At 34.3% G+C, this 16,563-nt stretch overlaps 1 protein-coding gene across 1 annotated transcript; it reads right to left on the bottom strand.

Moving 5' to 3' along the window:
* Positions 1-7,591: 7,591 nt before the first annotated feature.
* LOC132556964 (N-acetyltransferase ESCO1-like) lies at positions 7,592-16,129 on the bottom strand. The gene is made up of 10 exons (XM_060221427.1): positions 16,056-16,129; positions 14,130-14,456; positions 12,625-13,281; positions 11,585-11,669; positions 11,017-11,148; positions 10,431-10,526; positions 9,590-9,667; positions 9,230-9,295; positions 8,451-8,620; positions 7,592-7,721 (listed from the first exon to the last, which is right to left on the bottom strand). The coding sequence occupies exons 1-10, from the start codon at positions 16,127-16,129 to the stop codon at positions 7,592-7,594; spliced, it is 1,815 nt and encodes a 604-aa protein (XP_060077410.1).
* Positions 16,130-16,563: the final 434 nt, after the last annotated feature.

Below are 16,563 nucleotides of genomic sequence, written 5' to 3'. Positions count from 1 at the left end.
GACCATCAGGCAGTAGAACATGATGTTAAAGGGACTTCATAAATTTTACCAGGGTTACATAAAGAGAATTTTGTATTTTGAAAACATGACATTAACAGAAAATTGACTTTCGACAACATGATATTAAGTGGAATTTACTGACAAATCAGTCCATTGATACTTGGATATTTATAGTTTCTCCTTCAACATAACAGGATCAGCCTGTTCTGAGAGAAATATATTCTGATGTATGTAGTACTTGATAAATTGTTTTGTTGGTTGTAATATTTCATAAATAAATATTAATAACTAAACAGTGTATTTTCTTAATAGAACCCAAAAGATACAAAAGTGGAAAGCACTTTCCAATACAAATTTAAAATAGATACAGCATATCTAAAGAATGAATTAAACTACATCATACAGCTGTTCTGTCCATTGTTAGACAAACAACTTCTGATTAACCAAAATGACCAGAATCATTTTATCTAGTTCAGAGCTTCTGAGACAAAGGCTGGCAATGTTTGTAGAACAAAAACAAAAGACCAATGTTAAAGGTCAAATGGGCCAAATTTATCATAACTTATGCTTAAAATTATAATATTTAGTTTAAATGTTCCCAAGAGAAAACTAAGCAAAATTAAAAGAACTTACCTGTATTCAAGGTCACATGGGTTGAAGTTATTGTTACAATCAACCAACTTTTGATTACATTAGAAAAAGAAATAATTTTTTTCTATATTTAAGTTTCCATGGATCTATCTTTTTTATAACATTTTATTACCCAATCACCTAGAATCTTTTTTTCCCCTTTCAGCATGTAAGTTTCAAAGACGAAACCCCAGAAATGTTGTGAAAAGAAATCTCTTTGACCATTATTCAAACTACGGGTGTAAAATTGACTTACTGTATTGTGTTAGAAAGTGATGAAAATTGTTTCCCATAACTTTTGGAAAATATTTGTTTAAATATTTCAGATGAAAATCATAAATTGGAACAATTCTAAAGAAATAGCAATTATTAGAAATTTTTCACTGTCAAAATCCAAAATGGCAGCCATTTTTTTTTTCTGTTCAGTTCCAAAATCAATAAGGCACAACTAGGGACCTGAATATAAGATTTGAAAATGATGCACTTAGTCCATTTGAGAAATATCATAACAAAGCATCATTCTCAAAATTAAAGATGGGCAGCTGACAGCCATTTTTTTCTGATCAGTCCCAAAATCCAAAAGGCACATCTAGGGTCTAAAGGTAACTTAAATCTGAAATTGGAGATGGATCCATCCATCTCTTCTCAAGAAATAGTGACAACAAACGTTCATGAAAAAAAAATATGGACACTTGGCAGACATTTAGTTTTGAAGATCCATCCCAAAAGCACAAATTCATATTTAGGGATCAAGAAAATTTTGACAGATATAACCAGATCGTCTCAAGAAATAGTGATAAGAATTGTTTGAGGATGGCTGACAGACAGATGGACCAGAACATAGGGATTTGAACAGACAACAATCAGATGTTTAGGACTGAAAAGGTGTTACAAGGTTTGGTCATATCATGAAAGCCTGTTTTGGTCCATCTGAAAATAATGTCTTAAAATGCCTGTACTTTATCATTTAAAACTCGTTTGTAGCCTTGATTATCATGCTGTTCAAATACATTCATTTTTCAACTATATGGTCCATGGGAGACCTACACATGAAATTTTGACTAAGTTTCTTTCAGCACTTAGAAATAGTGATCACAAACTTATGAAGGTCACAAACTGAGAATTTTTTGACTGACAATCACTTATTTGGGTTTGGTGGGATCTTCGAACAGGTTATTAGCATATTATCAGACCCTCTGATTGACTTTTTTTTTAACAAGACTTATACGATAATGTCAAATCCCTCTCGGTATATTGATGATTGAACATGATCCCACACCCTGTGTTAATCAGATATACTTGACAGAATCATTCTGCATCAGCCCTTTACGTCAATCTTGACTTACAATACAATCAACAATTACAGTGTTCCATTGAATATGACAGTTTCTTCATGTGTTTTTTTCATTTTAGATATCAACAACCTTAAACCTGCTTAGCAAGCATATAATACTTCCTTGTTGCAGACAATTCAATATTGTATGGCCAATTCCCAATATTACGATTTTTGAGATGGATGTTAACTGACAGAACCAACTTACAACAGAGGCTTTCAAGTTTCAATAAACATATATATTGTTCTACTATGAAAATCCTTACTTAAAACCATCATTATTTGAATCAAGCTTACAGTTAGTGTTACATGCAACACTCGTCCCCTGCCGTTATTTAAATTTTCTAAGCAAATAGACCTTGATAGCAAAGAACAGTTGATATCTTATTTTAAAGTCTTCCTTGGAAAACCGGTGTCTTGACAGGAAGGACGCAAAAACCAGAAAAAATACAAAAAATTATATACACTCCCTTGTGCTTAATACTGTATGAAGTTTTATTCAAGTTTGTCATCCCTAATTCAATTAAGTGATTATCTTGAAAACAAACTACAAAACTGACATGTCGGAAAGGACCTGGCTTTGTGTCTGACCTTCAAGAGTAAATTTAACCATTTGAGTTACCTTGTAGGTATACACATGAAAAGATGTAAAATTTGAACTTGATCTTTTGACACAGTGACCTTGAGCATAGGTCAGTTGACTACTGGTGTAATTCTGACAAACTGGTGATAAATGTATTTTAGTAAGTGACCTTCACAGTTGACCTTTTGACCCCTAACTCAATCCCACCCTATAAATTTTCTAATAATATCAGATTGCATCAGTTTCAATACAATTAGTCAACCCTATCACAAGTAATCATATGGAAGCCAAAATATGATGATAAAAGTATACTCTCAGTGACCTTAGTAGATGACCTTTTGACCCAAAACTCAATCCCACTCTATATTACTTAATAAGCTAACCTTTTATGTAGTTTCAACCAAATCCATCAATCCTTTCTGAAGTCATCATATGGAAACCAAATTTGAAGAAGTCTTATTTTTAGTAAAAATGACCTTTGTAATGGACCTTTTGACCCAAAACTCAATCCCACTTTGTATCACCTCATAAGCTAATATTGTATGACATTTCAATCAAGTCCATGAATCCATTCTGAAGTTATTGTCTGGAAACCAAAATTTGAAGTAAAATATCTGGTTTTATTCAACACTGACCATTGTATTCAACCTTTCCACCCAACACTTGATCCCATTCTGTTTCACATTACATTAAGTTACATTCAAATTCATTCATTTTTTCTCAAGGTATTGTCCAGAAACCAACATTCGGACAGACAGATGGAGACCAAACACTTTAGTCCCTTCCAGTTTCAAAGCAGGGGAGAAAGAAAAAATTTCTATTACCTCGTGCAATATTAAGTTCTGCATTTATTGCTTGCAAGAACTAATAAAGTTCCATAGTTTTCCCCTTGAAATGCAATTGTTCATTTCAAAACAGATTTTGATCAAGCTTCACAACTTGTAAATGTCCACTTTTACTATTTTTAGAAAACGCATGTTAACTTGAAACTCATTTCAAGAACATTCAGAGTGTTGTCAATGTAGCAGAAACTTACCACTATTTAACAGTTGCTTTGACTTGAGTTTTGATTACAATTTTGTGGACGTTTGTTTCCAAAACGTTCTTCCTTTCTTTTTTTTAAAGTGGATACAAGACAAATTCCTCATCTATCAATTTTATAAAAGAAATTTATTACATGATCAATATAATTCAAAGTAGTAAAACCTAAAATGAAAAAAATGAACACAGGAACTTTCTCAAATCAAATTTAAAGTACTAACGATTCTTATCCTCTTCCTCATTTGTTGATATCTTCAACATCTTTAGTCCAACACTATCAACAGATACTTAAGTTCATCACGCACATGGAAAATCAGACAAAGTCAATTGATAATGCTAACAAGCAAAGTACAAAGTAATTTTAAAAACTGCTCAGCTGTTTATTCATAGTAAACCTTCTACAAAAATCAAACTTAAGTTAAACATATTGATTCTCTATCTCTCTGTAGATTTTTGTGTGTAATTTTACACAAGTACATAGCAGAGAGTAAATCTCTCAAGGATGATAAGGTTACCAACAAGAGGCCCACAGACCATAACAATCATCTGATTATAAAGGACTGCAGAGGACACAACAGCAGTAGTTGTCAGAATAGTTATTCAATGATTAAAACAGAATATTCCATTAAAAAAACATTCATTTCACTTATCAACATTCCCAAAAAATTTAAGATCAATGTCATCTATTGACTTGAAAAGTTTGATTTTTTCCCCCAAGTTGACAGCCAAGCGGCCATATTGGATTTTGGGTTGACCCGAAACACTTGATCAGGACTATCGCAGGATCATTTCAGGCAAGTTTAAGCTAAATCCAACCAAAGGAACTTGAGACAAAGCTTAGAATAAGCGCTGTTCTGGAAAAACATTTACACGATCATGTTACTAAATGGCCATCATGGCTGCCATATTGAACTTTTGAAATCCCATCATTTTCAGCTCAATGGCACCAGTGGAATTTGATTTGTTAAAAATGTCTTAATTCAAGATGGTGGCCATATTGGATTCTAGACTGACCTCAAAATTCTGAAAACAGGATCACTTCAGTATCATTTCCAGAAAGTTTTAGCTGAATCTGCCACCGAGACCTCAGAAGAAGTTTAAAATGTTAAAAGTTCACTCTTGGCACATGATGACAGACTAAACACAATGGCTATGAGTCATCCTGACTCTTCAGGTCTGATGAAGCATAATGCAAATAATCTGCTTAACTGAATTTATCAAAATAAAAAAAAAAAATCAAATACAAACTGAGAGTGGTAAAACATAATACAGGAAGGGCAGAGTATGCCTTTGTAAGATCTACTTAACAGAGAGGAGAGATCAGGGTGATTGAGATTTCTTCCTAGGAAGGAAGATGACAGATTTGTGTTTCCCTAGCAAAACCCAAACAAACCTGTGTGAGAGAGAAGAGATCAGGGTGCTGGAGCTTTCTTCCTAGGTAGGAAGATGACAGATTTGTGTTTCCCTAGCAAAACCCAAACAAACCTGTGTGAGAGAGAAGAGATCAGGGTGCTGGAGCTTTCTTCCTAGGTAGGAAGATGACAGATTTGTGTTTCCCTAGCAAAACCCAAACAAACCTGTGTAAGAGAGAAGAGATCAGGGTGCTGGAGCTTTCTTCCTAGGTAGGAAGATGACAGATTTGTGTTTCCCTAGCAAAACCCAAACAAACCTGAGTGGAAGGAAACCTCTTTACATTGTGAAAGAAATGGACTCAAGCCGATTTTCAGTATTGAACATGAAAAATGATAAAACTGTAAACTCAGTCCCTTTCTATATGACTGTACAGATCATTACTTAATGAAAATTGAAACATTTTATGATTCTTTAAACGTCACATTGAATCTTTCCCAATATAGAAGCATGATAAAGTGTTCATGTACAAACAATTTATAAATGAACAAGTCTTTGTTGGTTAAGTGTCCTGACCATCCCCGTCCAAATCAATCAAGTATTTAGTACAATCAGCTAACCACAAATGTCAGAAACTCAGGGAGAAGTATATAAACATTCACAATTTAAAATATATGTAATATATATTACTGAAGACATAACAAAGACATCAACACGAGTCAAACAAAAAAATATCTGTATAAACATATCTATGTATTTCAATAAATTCTATAAACTACATACACAAGGCTACATTGTTTATTGTTCTGACAGAGGTTCTGTACGAAATCAAGGATGGAAATGCTGGTCTTATTTGCTTTCTAACAGCTGTGACTAAACACTTAAATTTTCAATATTTGCAGATCCGTCAAGTTATGCCAGAAAAATCATACCTACAATGGCGACAAGCCAATTTGGTCGCAAAGACGAACATGACCCAGGTATATAACTTCAAAACAGGAAAAATATTAAAAAATATGGAAAATACATGATTTTTTAATATTGCTGAAAAAAAATAACTGGAAGAAATGTTCAAACTCTGAACTGATATCGTAAGAATACTAGAAAATATCTCGGTGACATGAATGTCCTTGCTCTCATGTATACCAGTATCTATGTTTAACATATTTCAATAAGTAGTAATGTTGATCTTGACCTTAGAGCTATAAAGTCTGAACTCATGTGAGAATGGATCTGGGTGACACTTTATGATATAAAACAGCAAAGGAGCATAAATATATCCTCTATATACCCGAGGTTCTGGTTTGTTACAACAACTTTTTACTGGAAATGTACCCAGGGTAACAGAAATATGTTTCTCATTTGAATTATATCATTTATCAGTAAATATTGCACAGACTTAATTGCCAAGACTATGCATGTACTGCTAATAAGCACTAATCCATCACTGATGTACATGTATATACTGCATCATGAGGCATCAGGTAGAACACTAATTAAGAGAATGAAAACAAATATATTGTGCTAATATACATTTATTATTCCTCCTACAAATTTTGTTTTCATATGGATAATAGTTTCTTATCTTGAGATCAAAAAGTGTGACAAATTTACTACAGAGAGATCAGAATTGTTGACAGTACCTTGCTAAACTTCCTCTTAGAACCAAGTTAATTGGCCAGTTACAGTTCTGGGATAATGTTTGGTTGATATAGAGAAAGAATCTTGGTACACCATTTTTTTAAAAAATTTTATATCAGGTTTTTGAATGATTATGCGATGAAATCAAAGAACAATCGCCAATTTTTAACCAATATAAACCAACAAAATTGTAAATACTGAAAAAAAAAAAAAAAAAAATTAATTATATATATTACCATATATATATATTTCACCATCACATGCTTTAGATGCTTTTCTAACTTTCCACAAAAGTAAATTGTATGCAAAAGAAAGCTGGTTACAATACGTCTCAACTACAAGTTTATATGAAGTGATGACAAGACAAAGGCTTAACTATTGAATAACAGTGATAAGGACTGCTACAGCCTTTCCTTGGTTTTATGCTCATGGTGAATAAGTTGGAAAATGTTGATAATGGAAAATAATTTAATTTCCTATCAAGACCGAAACTAAAACCACTTGCAACATTAATCTCTAATGAGCTGATCATCACATCATCACTAGAAGTTCTCTTTGAAGCTTGTAGTTTATATCTAACAAAGAATTTGTTCATATGTTTATCAGAAACCTACCACCTCTGGTCGATTACTACCACAATCTATGAGGGAAATTGATACATGTCAATAATAAATCAGTAAGAACCGATTCTAATGTGTAGTCATCATTCCATATAGATTGGGTCAGTAATAGCCAGTACTGTGACTTCAATCATAGCCAACAAAGGTGCTGTTCCCCAAACAGTCAATTTTCGCCAAATATGGATGTCATTCCAGGTTAGTCACTCTGGGCAAAATAGGATATCTTCCTTGTCCATAAAAATTCCCTGTTTATCAAACAACACTTTAAATTCATGAATGATTTAACACTTAATATCATCAGAATCAATTTCTCACATCTTTACTGCAACATTGATATTCCATGACTGACTGACTAGGTATTGACCAGTGCCCTGCAGTGCCCTACTGACATCACTAACTGTACTTGTATACAAGGAAGTTTGGTGTACCCGTGTACTTTGTTGCTAACTGTTTTCCGTCTGGAGTTGGATCAGAAAATGCCATTTGCTTCTTTTCAATGAAAACACCATACTCGAACCATTGCCTGAAAGAGAAAGCATTAAATATGTCACTGCATACAATTCCTTTAAAAAGTAGACAGATTTTATGCTTAAAATAGGAAAACTGTCCTATCAAAATAAATCCAAGTTTTCCGTGCTTCACATGCCCAATTGCTATGTAGTCGTTACAACAATGATAGGACTTGAGAACACTTCATCTTTACAATGTGATTAAGAAATTGTCTTTTTCATCTCTTGAACATCAGAAAAGGTCAGTATTTCTGCCCTCATTTGAAAAATTCTGAAACTTTAGTCAAAGTAGCGAAACCACATAATTAAACAAAAGTGTTAATTTGTTTAAAGACATGATTACAGCAGATTGAAACATGTTACCAGAATGGCTGTAAGCAATACTAAAATATATCACTTGAAACCCTGAATTCTGGCCTCTGTACTGTATTGAATTTTTTGTTTGATTGTTGTATACTTTCATGGATGCATTTGCCCCAGAACCCATGTAACAAGCTTTCCTTATCTTTGATACTGTAATCGTATTCTGAAGGTAGCTATTTTTGATGATTTTGCTCCATTCTCAAAACTACTGAAAGATAGAGTCTAGTGAAAATTACAACATTTACAGTATCTATTTTACAAAAGTTCAGTTAACCTCCTGAAACCTAGTTAATAACCTACAGCACACACATTAACTTAATGCATATTGGTCCTTCTGAGTTTTTACTTCAAACAATATTGAAAGCCCTTGTTATACTCACCTTACACAATCCAGTAGCTTAGAAGCAATTCCCTTGTGCCTTTGCTGACAGTGGACCCAGATACGACTGACGCCAACTGAAGCAGGCTGTGGTTCGGACTGACAGCACCATGGACGATGACCTGGCTGAGAGGTTTGGCTTGGCTGGCTGTCACCTATCACAGGGTAACCCTGAATCATAGATAAAAGTAAAATCCTGTACAGATCTACAACACAGTGATCCTAATAATCAACTACAATAGGATATCCTTCTCTTTTACTAACTTTCACGATTCAATGTCACAATTTAATTCTTCTACTAGCTTTCCAGATTCCATGTCACAAATTCAAAGTCATTAGCATTTTTAATAACTCATGTCTTGATAATAAATTTGTTTTGATTGACAAACTCATTTAAGTTAACTGCATTTGAAGGAAGTAGGTTAAGTTTGCAGGATACAGAAAATTTGGTTGATGAAATACCGAGTATTTATACTTTCTGACAGGCTAAATGATAAACAACATCTGAAAGTTCACAAACCAATCCCCTAAAAGTGAAGTCTTATTAAATGCATGATAAACTTTCTTCATACGTCAAAGTCAATAGGATGATTAAAATTTTAGAGGAATTCCTGACCAGTTCGTTTAAAGGTTATTCACCTACCTAAATTTAATATTCTTTACCCTCAAACTAGATATAAGTGTTCAGAGTTGAGTTGCACACTGTATGAAAATGAAGTTTCACATGTGTGGTCAACCAATGCTAACACACCAGGATAAGTACTGAATGAATCAAGTTACCTGGCTGACTTGTTCTGCAACACAGCAACCTTCCACTGTTTTGTCGTCCGAGATGTACAAGAACACCTGAAAATGTAATGATCATATCTAGAACTGCTGTCCATGACTAAATGTAATTCATGGCAGTTGCCAAAATAAAAAAAAAGTTTTCGCCTTCATAATAATTGTACGCCAAATAGATGTTGCTTACTACTTTCACATCATACCACAAATCAAGATCACATATTCACTACTGATAAAGCATAATAATTTCAAGTTCTGAATAAAATTTACAATCTTCAATGAAGTTAAATTCACCTAATTTTAAAAGTAGTGTCAGGAACACGACAAAGGACTTACAGGTGGCAGTGTGTAAATTACCTTGTATCCATATTTGAAAGTGAGGGATGCTTCAGGAAAGCCAAGTTCTTGTCCCATGATTTTGTTTATATCTTCCACCTGTAACACCAAACATCAAATGAAATGTTCATAACTTTACCACATGTTAATGAAACTAAGGTAAAGTAAGGTAGCTCCTAACTGCCTGAAGTAGCACACCACCTCATCATACTAGCCATCCCTCCCTGCTTAGACGGGGAATCCCCAATTTTTGGTGCCAGTTATAATTGAAAATTATCAGTCAATCAAGGGAACTGTTGATTGCTTCAAAAATTTAAATGTCTACCAGAAACAGCTGCTTGAAGTATCCTGCCTGAATTGTTTGCTTGCTGTGTTTATGGCCCCATCAACAGCCAGTAGTATTTTTAGTTGGGGATGCCTTGTAGTAGCTGGTGGTTACATCAATGAACAGCATATAGAGTTCTATCACATGCCATCTCGAGCAATTATAGTAAAATATCTTGCTCAAGTACACAACCATGACTCTACAGACTGATCTGTTTCACAGCTTTCTGAGGAATACAAACGGTCATGGGTAGGGAGCATCAAAACACTGCTTCAACCTGAGGTCACAAAGGTCAATGCTCTATTGACTGAGCTATTGCAGCCATTCCCTTGTTTTCAAGATATAACTTTGTCACAAGAAGGTCTATAAAAGCATTCTTCTGAGGTTTTTCAATCCCCCACAATCTCCATACAAAATTTCTTACAAGTTGGTAAGTATACCTTATTTTGTGGCAAATTAATTCCTGTCAATTATTTAAGACATCAGAGTAACTTCCAAGCAATCTGAAGTAGCATTTCTGGAGTGGATGATTCTCACCTTCCTGATGGCATACTTGGGGTCATCGTGTAGGATCATGATGATCCGACTTCCCAGTTGTGGATACTCCTGTACTACCCTCTCCTTCTTCCAGCCCTTAACAAAATACATAAACATTATATTGCTTGTCATTACTTCACACATGAAATTTCACATATAAAGGATCTCACATTAGATATGTAAGTTAAGGAAAAAAATCCAAGAATTTCTCACTATAGCAAACCCTCAGCAGGCTTAAATGAAAACTTTGTGATGTGTTTCATAGCTCACATTTCTACATGTCTGATCCATCTATAGTCTCCATTTTTAAGTTACAATGCTATATCTAGTGTCATTTGATTATTTTAAGTGACATGACAAAAAGTTATATTACACATGTATAATATGCAAAAATATTCACTGTATAAGAAGCAGCTATATGATTAATTAAAATGCTTTAAACCCAAGGGCTTTTTATCCACAAAATCATAAGTTCACAAATACGTGCATTTTTAAGACTTTAGATGAATTTTAATATGAAGCAGATTCTACAAAATCATATGCAAATGAAATGAGAATATCAGATTTACAGTAATATTCAACGTACAGGGAATCTAAGTGCTGCGAGAAGACTCTGATGGAACTTGTTGTGAGTAGTATCGTCCGTGGGGTCCTCTGGAGTGTACACCATACTGCATACATCACACTGGATTGCACCAAATTTCTTCTGTCCAGCATCCTGTACAAAACAATGACATCTTGTTCTCAATAACAAATTGGTCATAACTATTTACTGAATTCCACACATTACTAAACATTTAAATGATATTTCATACTTTTTCAAAAATGATTCTCAATACTAAACACCAAGGATGGGGACCACTTTAGCCTCGGGAGTACCAGAATTAAATGTGTAGAGGTGTTGAGCGGCAGATCAACGGAAAGCAAATTTTGTGGTGTAAACTGCAAATTTTTGGATTTGATAACATTTGGAAATAATGCCCAAGATCAGCCAAAAAGGTCTCACAAAAAGCACTGGCAATCCACAGGTATGGTTGCAGCTGAATATACAGAAAGCTTTCAATGAAATATCACACTTGATAATTGTATTCACACTTCACCAAAGTTTCCCAAATGGTAAATATCTAATTGATGAATCCTTCAGCTTAACCTACCAGTATCATCTGTTCCTGACTGTCCTTGTCAGGACGTAGCCGTCGTCGTGGTGACACTCTTGTTGAAGGCCGCAGGTGGGACTTCCTGCAGAAAAGAGAAAAAGGATTCTTAGCTTTTACCAATATACATCGATCTGTAAATTGTTAAACTCTGGTGCCCATATTCAACAAGTTTAAAATATTTCATCAACCATTGTTTGATCTTTATTTGTTCTTTAAAAGTTGGATCTTTTCTCTTCTTTTTTCTTCACTGTTTTTTTTAATTAATCGGGCATAACAAGAGACCAAGGGGAGCCTATGGATGAAACTTGAGAAATCCATCCAGTACTTCTCAAGAAATAGTGATAACAAACTTCAGTGTAAAAAATCCACCTGTCTCCCATTCAAGTTTCTGATCAGACCCAAAATCAAACTGGCATAAATGGGATCCAAGGGGAACCTACATATGGAAGTTGAGAAAGATCTATCCAGTACTTCTCAAGAAATAGTGATTACAATCTTTACTAGGCCAAATCCAAGATGGCCGTCTGTTGGCTATTTTGTTTTTCAGATAGCTCATAAAACCAAAGAGAACTAGAGACCAAAGGGAACCTACATATGAAATTTGATAGAGATACATCTAATGCTTCTGAGGAAATAGCGATAATAAAAATTGTTTACGAACAAACAGACCAAATAGTCTATGATGGGAGGCTAATAAGAGAGCAGAGGTTTACATAGATATAATTCCGACCCCTTTAAATGTTTGACCTTTGACCCTTTCATCTGGATCAGTGACCAATAAAATCTAAGCAGACGTAGACTTGTTGTAGGACTATGGTTTGAATAGAAGTGAATCCATCAAGAGTTCCATGAGATATATATCTGGTGCACAATTTTTGTGATACCATAAACAGGGGATATGATATTGTTACAAACTACACCTAAACAGAAAATACTTTTGATATCTGTTGATATTTTGGAATTGTAAACAAACCTCCTCTGATGTATAACAGGAAATTATCCTCTTTCAAAAGATTGAAAAATTCATATAAACAAACCTCCTACTTAACAACGGTGATGACTTTGGTGTATTTTGGGAGGAGTTAAAAATGGAAAAGAATGGCTTTCCAGTGATTGGATCCTTCCCTCGGCTGCGCAGAGATGGACCGGAGTCTACTGATGTGAGGTCAGTCATACTGCTGGCTAGCGAGGAACAGTTTGAGGATGGATTACTGCCATTTAAACTTTCAGGAAATAGGTCCTCAGAAGCTCCAGCCTGCTCTGACTGGGCAGAACTCTGATAATCCGGTTCCGAGACCAAAGTCTCAGACATGACACTATGGCAGGCTGAATCTGTTGTTGGGATGTCCACATTCACTGCAGTTTCAGAAATGTTCTCTTCAACAGATTTATTTTCAATGGCTTTGTTGATAGTTTTGGATTCCTTTCTTATTTTCTTGGACTTTTTCTTATTTGTCAGTTTGGCACTTTTGGAATTTCTTGAAGGAACAAATTTCAAGTTGAAGCCTTTACGGATGATAACACTGCTACCTACTACCTTGCTAGCAGAAGCAGGACTTTTGTGCTTAAAAAATTTTCTGCCATTTACTGGTGTAGCGCACATCTCTGATGTTTCACTTTCAACCAGAACTTTGGTGGTTGTATTTTCTTTAAAAGTTTTCTTGGAGTCTTTCCTGTTAGAATCAGGTGCTTTTCTGCAACAAATAATTGAACACGATTAATTCACAAAACAAAAGAAAACAACACAACTTATATGTCAAATGAAGTTTCTCATTGTAGATAAATATCTTTTAAAATCAAAATAGGCAATGTTTTTCACAAAAACACTTACTTTCTGCTAACATATTACTATACCCCCACAAACTTTCCTGAGGTATATTCCCCCCCTACAACCTGAATTTTACAGCAGCCTGTACTGCACTGATTAGGTCATTTGGAAAATTGCAGTTTTAAACTTTTTGGCAAGTGGAAACAACAGATGTAAAGCACTGAAAAGCAGTGCAAAAAATACATTGCTGTAGGGATATTTATCTGCAAATAATCAAAACAAAATCTTAAATAGGAAAGAGCAAATGTAACTTATTTATAGACTGGTGGCAGGGCCTTTCTGATGGATTTCTGAGGCAAACATTTAGCCCCATTCAGAAATGGAATTATTTCATATTTAAGTAGAATTCCTCAAATTTCCTTCCAATTTCACCATTTTTCTTCCCAAAAATTAGGCAAAAAATGCCCCATCCAAAATCACAGGAAAAATTCATGGATTGATAAAGCACAACATCAATCTCTTTGCAACATTGGAGCATCAGTCCTGATGAATGATCTGTGTCCATTAGAAAACTAAACTCCTTAATTTCCTTGGAATCAGAATTAGATATACATCAACAGAATATATACAAAGCTGGTGGTTTCTAGCTCAAATTTACCATATTTACCTACAAAAGGCTACCACAGGAGAACAATTTTTGTCGGTACAATAAGATCAGAAATTCATTTTAAATATCAGCTTTGACAGTGGATACTGCCTACAAATGAGTCTCACCTGGTTCTCAAAACTGCCATAGAGACATCAGACTGAGGACTGTTCTCGTCATTGCTGGACTTGAAGGTCAACACATCTTCTTCTGAGGCTGCCTTATCCTCGGACAGTTTTGATCTAACTATATAGGCTGCCTTTCTCCTGCCTGGTGAATGGGGGAAGTGTTTCTTCTGTCTGCCACCATAGAATGATTTGATTGTGAATGACTCCTCTGTTGGTACTGATTCTGTGTCAGATGCTTCGCTTGTGATTGAAGAAGAATCATCATTGACTACAGCCCGTCGTTTTCTCGGAGGAGTGTTTTCAAGCTGACAAAAATTTAGACTGGCTCTGCAATGGAATTCAAGAACACAACATAATGTTCAATTGTTAGATTAAGACAAACCAAGTGGCGACAAGAACTCTTCAAATTTTTGAATTTCTATGAAGTGAAAGGTTGCAATACCACTGATAATAAAGATTTACTTTAAAAGTTAAATTGACAATTCATACATCAAAATATTACTGCACAAATAAATACTGCTATATATCAATTCATTCAGTGATACTTGTGATACTTATATTTTTGCATATCACACGTGTGTATTTGTGTATTACATGTGTGAAATTTGGCCTACTGTGAAGCAAATTGATGACAATATTTAACGATTTGCAGTCTGAAAATGTCAAGAGACATATCAAATTTTTTCCCCAGATAACTGCTAAACTTCATGGTTTATGTGATAAAATTCCATTTCATAAGCAGTTATGAAATTGTCATAAAATTTTATTAAAAAATCTATTATAGAAGCTCACTAAAATAAAAATTAACCAATGCCTGCTTCAAAAAATGAAACTCTCTTAACAAATTTTCTAGTTCAGCTAGCCAGAAGCCAGGTAAAATAAAATATTTGATGACTAGATTACTAAACAGCAAATGAAATAAAATTCATGTATGATCCTTTCATAGCAATCTAGATATGCACCTATCTGAAGAGTCTATTTGTAAAATATTGATATTGAAGTATGGCCACAGCAATTAAAGGGACAATTTAGTCAAGTTTGTATTTTTTGTTTATGTCAAAATTTTTTTCATGGAATTGTAGTTCTGTACTCCTTATGAACGGTACATGTCTTTATATTGGCACAATGTTACACTTTCCATACATTTTAAAATTAATTGTAAGGAAATCTTAAACGTACAACCAATATTTTATATGCAAATACAAGGACACTTTGACCTAATGGGCATGTGTGAACCCATCTCGAGAATGTATAAATAAAAAAGGCTTCCAAACTGAAGCGGAAGCGAGTAAAATGAGTTACAGGGTCTCACATGAAATGTAGACACAGTAAATGCAAAAAAATTCCAGAATAACTGTTGGACAAGAATATGAGTGATAGAACGTATTGTATGTAACATAACCAAGAGAAAGATTTGTATTACCCAGTTATCACTCTGTTCCTACATCGCTATTTGTTTACAAGAAACTTTCTTTCCCACCAGAGGGTGTGTCATCATGCTTTACGATTCTTGCTATATTTGGCATGGGCTTTCCCAAAATTTAAACTGATCACACCAGACATTAACAAATAACTTTTATACACATTTTTTTTTTGTCTGGATATATATATTTTTTATTCTACCTCAATTCAAAAAACATTGGTTGAATAAAATGTCCCTTTAAGTTGACATTCTGTGAAATAATTGATTTTCAGTTGGTTTTGTGGGTACTTTTAATCTACATATTAATATATTCATGAACTGTTCCAACTAGTGTATGTAGACTCATTGAGCCATAACTACCCACAAAATCAAGTGTCCACAAAACAGCATTTTTTTTTTATCAATGAAAAAAAAATCAATTTTACTGTACCGCAAAACAACCATTTATAATGCATTGACACTAAATTTTATTTATTTTCAAAAAATTGATCAATGACAGCAACCTTGCAGATTTCTTGTCCGGTGAAGACTGCCAGCGTCGTTTTCGGGTCCTTGTCGCCATACTTATGGTGACCATCTAGACAAAACAGGAATCTGAAAATCAACATAGTCCATGTTCAAAGGTTTCACTTCAGCATTTAACAACAATATAGCATAGCAGTTCAACACTGGCTGCAGTTATGAGAAACAAAGTAGAGGAAATCTGTCTTTTGCTAATATAAAGTTACTAACCCTAGTGAGCAGGTTTGGGTCATTAGTTTGTATGAGAAAATTGATGTTATTCTAACAAACAAATATCCACTCACAAGAGCAAATAATCGTTACATCACAATATTACGAAGTGACCAAACAAAATGGTTAATTCAAATTTCTGTAAAACAATTACTGATCAAACGTTTGGTTTTCCAACTACTACAAAATAGCTATCAAGGAAACTTCATTCCAGGACTCTCATCTATTATGGAAACCTAGAAAACATAAGCAGTGGTAAAGCGGAGATTCTCACACTGG

Source organism: Ylistrum balloti, unplaced genomic scaffold, assembly GCF_031769215.1.
Source record: "Ylistrum balloti isolate Yb309-2 unplaced genomic scaffold, AGI_CSIRO_Ybal_v1 Utg370612, whole genome shotgun sequence".
Taxonomy (NCBI): Eukaryota; Metazoa; Mollusca; class Bivalvia; order Pectinida; family Pectinidae; genus Ylistrum; species Ylistrum balloti.
Note: the sequence above shows the minus strand (reverse complement) of the source record. Positions and strands in the feature narration are given on the sequence as shown.